The 9,496-nt window shown below is 26.5% G+C and overlaps 2 protein-coding genes across 7 annotated transcripts in view; one reads left to right on the top strand and one right to left on the bottom strand.

Moving 5' to 3' along the window:
* Positions 1–1,167, top strand: part of angel (protein) — an 11,595-nt gene extending 10,428 nt beyond the window's left edge. Inside the window, exons 5-6 of the mRNA XM_017912069.1 lie at positions 380–629; positions 775–1,167. Of these exons, the coding sequence (XP_017767558.1) occupies positions 380–629; positions 775–1,167 (643 nt within the window). The remainder of the gene's footprint in view (positions 1–379; positions 630–774) is intronic.
* Positions 1,168–5,231: 4,064 nt separating this feature from the next.
* Positions 5,232–9,496, bottom strand: part of Crag (DENN domain-containing protein Crag) — a 35,443-nt gene continuing 31,178 nt past the window's right edge. For 5 of the 6 annotated variants that reach the window (XM_017912152.1, XM_017912150.1, XM_017912151.1 and 2 more), the window contains 4 exons: positions 8,858–9,116; positions 8,370–8,771; positions 7,831–8,003; positions 5,232–5,594 (listed from right to left, as the gene is read on the bottom strand). In XM_017912152.1, coding sequence (XP_017767641.1) covers positions 5,458–5,594; positions 7,831–8,003; positions 8,370–8,771; positions 8,858–9,116 — 971 coding nt within the window. In that variant the 3' untranslated portion in view covers positions 5,232–5,457. The remainder of the gene's footprint in view (positions 5,595–7,830; positions 8,004–8,369; positions 8,772–8,857; positions 9,117–9,496) is intronic. The other variant, XM_017912148.1, reaches the window with a different exon arrangement.

The raw sequence follows: 9,496 nt of genomic DNA, 5'->3' as shown, positions 1-9,496 counted from the left end.
TATATATATATATCATTTTATCTCCATATCTTCTACAGGTTTTTTCTTCCTATTGATTTGATGAGATTTATAACAAGCAACATCTTGAAAAATTTAAATTGTGGTATTTTAAGAATATATTTCAAAACCTTATTGTTTAAAAATGTTTAAAAATGAAAGTGGATTATTTAAAAGTATTTGTTCAAAAGAACTATTTAAGTAACTTTCTAAATTGTATATATATTTTTACTTATTCTGATATATTGTATTCTACAAAATGTAATTATAATGATATTTAATATTATACTTTACTATGAAGGCATTAATGAAAAAGAAGCAATTTCAGACAAATATTTTAATTTGTAAAATTTTTAATTTATCATGTTATATCACTTAATAGGGCAGGTGCCAAATACCTTCCAATTATACTAACAGGTGACTTCAATTTGGAACCCAATTCTGGAGTATATAAATTTCTTGTGGAAGGAATGTTTGAATACCAAGGAAAGGGAAAAAATCTTAAACCCACGGAATATTGTCGATCTTTATCGAATTATCTTATTCCTCCTTGGCTTTGCATTACCGACAACTGTCAACATTATAATATTTTAAAACATAGATTACGTGGAGAAGGAACAGACAAAGTGATGGTATGTTAACAATAATAAGTATCACAAATTGTTCTCTTTTTTCTTTGTTTATTATATACACATTTATATTTTTGTTAATTTTATATATGTATAATATTTTAAGGCTTAACTCACTATATAATTTTGTCTATTTAATCTGTTACAGTTAGAAAATAGCGAATATAATAATGTAGATGGTAATACTGCAGCAAATAATTCATCATATTGTGAAGTGAACTCAGATACAACTGATGTTCAGGCGATAGATATTCTGCAAGATTATCGTGTATATTTCAGTTCTGGCACCTTAACTCATCCTTTCCAATTTAATAGCGTATACAAACATCACAATTGTCATGGAGAACAAGAAGCCACGACACATCAGGATGAATGGATTACTGTTGATTATATTTTTTATAGTGGAATGGAACTTCTTGAATCATATAATTTACCCATAGCTTCAAAATGTAACTCTTTACCTAAGATACCCAATTTTGCAGTTGGAAGTGATCACTTTTGTTTAGGAGCCACTTTTAAACTATATAAAAGTAAACTTTAGAATTGTTAATGTTATGATTTATAACATAGTAAAAAGTTGTTACAAACTTGACATAGAACACTTGTTTACACAAAATGTATGAAAAAATAATGTAAGATAATGTACAGAATAGCTATGTTATTTTGTTTAAAAAATTTTAAAAGTCGTTATTTTTCTTCAATTTTATTGATAAAAGTGGAAAACATTGTAGGTTTTTAATGATTTATAATGTAGAATATGGTCGGTACTATGTAGATTAAAATATTTATCTGGGGTGCAAAAACTAAATTTAATACAAAATTATTGTTCTTTAAGTATATTGCTGTTTTTATTATTATATTTATTTTTCCTGTTGTCATAACTATAATTATTTTAATATGTGAACAGCACAATATTTTTAATTGTTGGACTTATACTTTTGCGCTTTACTGAAATATTTATTTAGTTGCCTTCTATTGTAATAAATTGATTAGTATACAGATAATAATAAGTAGCATGATTGAAATCATATGCATGTTATTTTACTTTATAATTTTTGCATGTCAGGAATTTTCAAATACATTAAAAAAATTAATGTTTTTATGTATATGTATTTTTTTAGCTAAATTAAACTTCTTAATATTTTATCAAATTAACATTTATTGCTTAATATACATTTAAAATAGCTTTTACTAAATATTTTTATGTATTTCATAAGTTTTAGGAATTTTTAATTTTTATGTAATTGACAAAGTTTATTGTGGAATAACAATCTAGTAATTCTGAGAACTAATATAGCAGTTTTGATCATACAATATATATGTTAGTACAATATGCATTGAATGCTCCAAATTAACCTGATATAATTTAAAGCCGTTTTATCATCTGCTGTTGTAAAGAGTTAAGGAGATTTACTATTTCACCAGATATGTTTACTTTAATAGTTAGAATAAATAAATTGCTGTACTTTGAAGAAAGGAAAATAATTATTGTACGTCAAAATCTGTAACGTCAAAACTTAAAATTTCTGCCCAAAGATAGAGGATATGAGGCTACAAGCGAAAAGAAATTAAAAATTGGGATAAACTCGTATGTTTGTCCGGATTTATTGAAGTAGCTTTAAAGTACAAACGATAGCCCGCATGAGGAGAAACAAAGCTGCGTACTAGTATATAAATGGCGGGGTTAGTCCACATCATACACTGTGCAGAGCTTGGAAGTTTGTACCAAGTTCATCTTTTCTAATACAATTATAAAAGTAGATTAAATGAATTTTCGGTATTGGAAATGTCACAGTTACAAATACTAATATATTGCATCGCATAATGAAAAGAGTCAATAGTACATATCGACACTAAATGTTATGTACTGTACACAAAAGGAGTACTGATGTAACTTATTTTACTATTATGTCAAAAGTATAAGTTTCAAGAACATCAAAGAGTTCATCATTTCGCTACAGTTAGGCGAAATGATCAAAATGTGTACTCCCTATGCCGTCCGAAGTGCGCATTTCTAAGCTCTACACAGTATATTCCTGACGTTTGTTCAGACAATGCTTCCATAGGTAAAATTAAGTTTATGATATAGCCATTAAAAGCCAGATAAAAATTCTATTTGAAGATCCTAGTTAGTATTTCAATTTATATCTTGTTATTAAAACATGAATCCTTAAAATAATAGTGATGTCTGTGACAAACATCAAAATCTATCCATGTCATAATTTTTAATACAAATAATGTTTAGAATTTTATATTTAAGGTCTTCATCTCTGATTCTTTTTATTGTTAATAACAACGAAAAGTTAAAATTCTTTAACTATCTCAAATATCAAACAGAATTTACGATTAGCTTAGTAATGAATAACTACATTCAATTGATAGTGTTATCTGTTTCGTTGGTTGGGCTCTTACAACTGCAAAACGCATACAGCTCTGAATATCATAGTACCAGTTAGTATAGTTCGGTTATGACTTTGTAAAACCACTATATCCTGAAAGGCAGTAACAATAATTGAATATAGTATATGGTTAGAAAATTCGATTTGAACTTATATTTGTAAGTAAAAAGACCTATCAATTAAACCTTCCAACTAAAACCGTATATCAAACTCTAAAAACTATGGATAGATTCTTCGTATACTTCGTAAAATTGTGATAGATATGTGATTAATCATAATAATAAGTGTGAGTTTTTCCAGAAAATTTCTTCTTGGTTGTGCCATACGGATCCATGTTGCATCGGGAAACTAATCGATATTAAAAATCATTATAATGATTATAGATAATGTTACGCGAGTGCGCATGTGTAGTGGAAGCATGTGATCATATACGCATGATCAATAATAGGATCTAGGATGTAGGAATGTTTCATCAAGACAATCCAAGTAAACTCACGTCATATACAAAATAATTGGTATGTAAAAAAAGAAATTTCAGGGAATATAATATTTTTTAAATATTTAAAAAGTAATGTAACATTCAGAACACTTGAAACCAGAAATTTATTTACCTTTGAATAATAAGTTTATGTTTGCTATTAAGGTATGTCAAAACTAATAAAAACTAATTTTATTTTGATTTGTAGAATTATTTTTTACAATTTCTTCCACTAATTGTCGAATATTCTATATAGAATATAATTTTTATGTATATTAATATTGAATGAGTAATTTAATTTAGGTAGAAAATAGATCATGTTACTTTAATATTTTAGATTAATTATATTTACTTTAATGATAAATAATATTAAAGAAATGTTGTTATGTTACTTACCTGGTATAAAAACATATTTGTTTTACTTTTGAAACCTGTTTATATGAGTGTTTATAGATATGTTGTCTTTCACTGTTCAATATAGAACAAGGATTAATTGCAACAAATATACTGATGAACTCATTTATGTAAAATACCATGACTGACTTTTATTTATGTTTTACATTCATAATTTAATAACGAACGAATACACAGTATTATATTGTACAAGGTTCATTATATTGAAAAGTGCACAGCATCGTTATATTAAATTATGTATGCATAATACAACAGAATATTTATGAACTGATCTATTGTATAATTCAACAAAGAATTATGCAAAGAAATGATGTTACAGATATTAGGTACATAATAATATGTTCTATTAAATGTTTCTTGCATCAAAGTATTTTCAAAAAGTAATATTTAGTAAAGCAATATATTTCGTTGTAAATATTTGCAATTAAAACTGAATATTGACGTTCTAATTAATATTTCAACTTGATTAAACATTTCCTATTGTAATATGTCAAATATTAAAGTATTTGACAACTGCACATAAATTAGTAAATTAGTAAATTGTATATATGTATGTATTAAAGCTGTATTAAATCTTTTATAAAATTAATATGTAACAAGCATAAGATTTTATAACAAATATTCGATTTAAAATATCCATTTTTAATCGCAAATAATGATCATTGTATTATATTTTATATTGTATTTTAAGAATGTTTAACTTGAATACAACATCTTGTGAACTATTTTACAAATATTATATTATAATCGGCAAATTAATATCAATGCTAGAAATATAAATAGCACTTTCCATTGTGAACAGGTTAATGATTTAATTATTGGTCGTGCATTATTGAACTGTTTCACATAAAAGTGTAAAAACATGAATATTGTCCTTTGTACTAGACGGACTTAAATGGACTTCGAAAGTTTTGCTGCAACTTACTTAGTTTAAAATTAAAATCAAAATCGACATTTGATCCATATTTTTATGTTGAAGACATTATTTGAAATGTAATAAGATAATTTCTATATTGAAAATTATATGCCTTCTTCACCACTGTGTTCTATCAACTAAAGCAACTGAATTTATAAGTTTTAGATCAAGTCAGATTCTTTGGTACTGAATGATTTTCCTTATCGCGTTCATATATATAACTATGAATATTGACATTTTAATAACAAAGTATATATGCAACTATTTCCTAAATAGAAAATTATTGATAGTAATCGCATATTTTAGATATGAAAAGAAGAATATATTGTCCTATAATTGTATATTTAACATTAACGGCTGCAGGCAAATTTTATTTGTTCATCTTTTCTGTCGTGAAAAAATTCTAAATTTTTAAAACAGCACTAATTACCAATCTTCATTCGAAAATAATAATCATAAATACTTATCTAAAATGTATAATTTACTACTAATTTTGACATTTTACATGTTTTGTTTTACATCAAAAATCTGGCCTCACAGATAAATCTGTAATACCCTTTACGAACATACTATTCATTCTCACAATATGTTACACCAACCTTTTCAATACCTTCAGTTCTAACTTTACACGTTTAGTTGCTTAAAATAATGTCTGCAAAACACTGACATCATTGAGGGCGGAGCATCAATTTTACACAATAGTTTCTCTTCTTTCTCTGTTAATCTTTCTAAAGATAATGTGTATTCTCTGTCGAAAACACCTAAAACAAAAGAAAATAATTTATATAAACATAACAATTTTTGAAGTTTATATAATAATTATTTACTAAATAATTTGATAATGTTTGTTTGACAAAAAATCAAACAAAGGAGAAAAAGAAAAAAATTCATTTTTTTTTCAAATAAATGTAACGCAAGTAAGCATAAAGCTTTATAATTCTAAGCTAATATTTTATTGGTAGTAGTCTAGCAAATATGTTCTAAATAATATTGATGATTTAATAATAGATAAAAATGTATTATTTGTAATAAATAACTCTTTTTAAACCCATGTTTGTTTCTTTATAATTTCTAAAGCCACTTTAAATAGCTCTGAATAGTTTCTTGAAACTATGGGACAATAATTAGGAAAGCCATAGCTTTATAAGCAACGAACTTGTAACACAATATTCATGTTATGAATGTGAAATGAAATAATACATTTTCTTTTCAATCATTTAATAAGAGATTTCTAGATGGACATAAGGTTATGAGTAGATGGAAGGGCGAGTGTAAATATTTTAAGTAACAGAAATTTGAAGTAACAATTATATTACTAATGTACTAAAATATCATAATCTTTAAATCGTTGATTTAAAATGGTTGTGATTTATATATTCAATGTGTTAAATATCACACTATTTTTATATGATTTTTCTCTTAGACTTTATGGGCTACGTATTGGCCATAGTTAGAGTATACTATTGCATTTGTATTTGTTGTAAATATAATAATATAATAAATATAATAAATATTTAATAAAATTAAGTTGTATGGACATAAATAGTAATATATATTGTATATAGAAATAGTTTTGATCATATAGATTGGACAAAGAAAAATTTTTGTTTAATTTTAATCGACAATCGAATAATACCAGATTCGTCATATACATATTGATAGCTTTATAAAGGTTTGTATAGAAAAGGCCATCTTGAACGTTAGAAATAAAATTTTTTTGTTTTCAAATTTAAATTCAAATATTTAATAATATTAAATATACCCTCGTAAATATCGAAATAAATTGAGCCACATTATTCACGATGTATTGAAAACACTTTGTACAACACAGCTAATATTTTCTGTAAATGTATATTTTCTCTCTTTATTTGAACTGTGATGAATGTTTCTATTACAAGTGACCCTGATATGTTACAGGTCATTGCATTCATATTGAAATCCGTTATCAAAAGATAAGAATGAAAACTTACAAATTTGTTTATATACTAAAACTAAACCAACACGAATAAAATTAGGCAAAATGACTTTTTGATATATTATTTTTATAATTCCTGAAAACATCATGCAGCTGTTTCTAATAAAATTTTATGACAATTAATGAGGAAGATATTTAAGTAATTACATTTCACTTAACTACTCTATATTACAGTTTCTTCTTCTTACTAATTACTTCGAAGTCATAAAGAGAATTGAGATTTAAGAATTTAAGATTTAAGAACAAAATTTAAGATATGAAATAAAGTAATAATATCAGAAGTTATTAACCGAGTTTGTATATGACAAATTTTTCATAAATAATTATCTTTGCAACAGATTTTAAATTACTAAGCAAGAACAAAAATGCAATGGTGTATTAAATGTTTATAAAATTTTGTGAAGAATAATGAAATATATTCTATCTTAATTTAACCCTTTTACGAGTACAATTTGAAAACAATACTGTGTAAATAATATTTATGATAAACATTTATTGTAGGTATGAGTCTTGGTGGCGCTAGTGAGTTAAATGAAAGATCATCTTAAAATACTTAGTCTACCGACTGGGGAAATCTCCCCACTTCGAAGTCAAACGCTGCACGATCGAATGGGGAAATCTTCCCGTTTCGAAGTCGAAGTGTCTAACTGAAGATGTCACGTTTCTCCTAGCAACGCGTTGCCTTACATTTTGGTTATTGTTTCTCTTTTGTTATCTCGTTAGTCTTTTGTTTTATCTCTGCGCACTGCAGGGGAGGTATCTACTTTTGTTCATTCAATTACAAAAAATATTTAATTATGTCATTTATTTTTAATTTCATATTTTATATAAACTATGAGTAATATAGATTATTAGCATCAGATATGATTAATCAGTTGAAATCAACTTTATGTGTTCTTACTTTTACTTGCCAGAAATGTACGCGGTGGAAAGCATACAGTTGGCTGTAGTGCGCGCGGTTGACTGAATGTTAAGACTGCCGAAACACTTACTCGTGAAAGGGTTAATAAAAGGAAACATACCTTGGTCAATATTTACTCTTCCCAAAACTGTAAATGCCAGAAACAAAATATCCCGGTATACAGAAAATAGCGGTCGGTTACTTGATTGATTTTTACTTCTTTCTAAGGCCACTCTTTTTATGGGTTCCGCTAAGTCATTTCGACGAACATTTGTAATTACAGACTGCATTAATCTATAACAAATAATTATATATAACTATGAAAGTCTATGTCAATAATAGAATAAGAAATAAAATAACTATAATAGCCGAAAATGACTTTTTTAAGAAGCTTCTGTTTGCTGATAAAGAAATAACTAGGATTAAGATACAACTAAATATAGTTTACTGCGCTATTTTATTCTTATAATTGATTCAAAATGGGTATTTTATCCTATTCTTCTTATTTCATTTATAAAAAGAGTTATTTAGTTACATGTAACATTTCTATAAAAAATTTAAATAAATTACCAGCTGGATAATAATCATAATATTTTTACACAATAAATTGCTGGGATTATCAGAAATCTTTTGAAATTTTTGAAGGAGATTTTAACTTACGTTTTATCATCTGCAATATTCAGCTTCCATTGTAGATACATAGGTAAGCGATCCATGTGAAGCCTTTCATTATCCCACATAGTTTTGACACCTACAGGACTGTAATTTATCTGTTCCTTCTTCTTATCATTTCCTAGCCACAGATCAGGAAGGTGACTCGTTAAATTAATTCTTTCAAAATACCATATAAGATTCCAATATACTATTGGATGTTCTTCGATAAATTTATGTTTAGTAAGACACGCATCACCCTCTTGACTTAAAACACTTTCTAGTTCTTTCCTTAAAACTAGAGGATTTAAGTATGGCACCGTAATAGGTTCTAATAGTTCTTTCGGCTTATCTAATAATTCAACCAAAGCTCCCATTAGAGGGTCACTCTTCTTTTCATTTTCCTCGCATCTTTGTAAATATGAAAATGCACAAATAATATACGCACATAATTTATAGAACAATTTATACTTAATATCTTTGTCAAATTCACATACCTGTAATCTAATATGGTAATAGTAAGCAGCGGTACTGTTGCTTTGTCACAGTATTGACAAACTGTATTTAAATTTGAATCTTCCGGTTGCCAACCAGCCATTATTTCTTCATCATAAAGGATAGAGGCACAGTGATGACATCTACTTGCACTAGAGAGTACAAGCTCAATAGCAATTCGTTCATCTAATTCCCTTGAACCTTTTGGATATAAGGACTCAGCCAAATCGTATAATGTATAAGGATCTAGATTTCCATCTCCTATTTCAATATAATAACAAATTATTTAAAAATCATTTTTTATTACACAAGGTGTTTTAAACTGATGCTATAACTAAAAAGAGCTGATTCTACACGAAAAAATAAATCGAAAATGTAAAATAAAATTATTATACAAGTCTTCGAAAAAGATGAATTTAAATATTTTATGACTTATGGTTGTTATATATAATCAAATTGATAAATTGATATATACTGATTGTTCTTGAGAAAAGAATAGGATATTGGAACCAAATAATTACATTTTGAATATTTACTATTAAAGACAAATATAAGTAGAAATAATCTATAACGAAAGGTCAAGATATACAGTACTGCCCGCTTTAGCGTCCAAAGTTTTGCCCACTTTTGCGTTCATTGTT

This window comes from Eufriesea mexicana, unplaced genomic scaffold, assembly GCF_001483705.2.
Source record: "Eufriesea mexicana isolate 0111107269 unplaced genomic scaffold, ASM148370v2 scaffold325, whole genome shotgun sequence".
NCBI lineage: Eukaryota > Metazoa > Arthropoda > Insecta > Hymenoptera > Apidae > Eufriesea > Eufriesea mexicana.
Note: the sequence above shows the minus strand (reverse complement) of the source record. Positions and strands in the feature narration are given on the sequence as shown.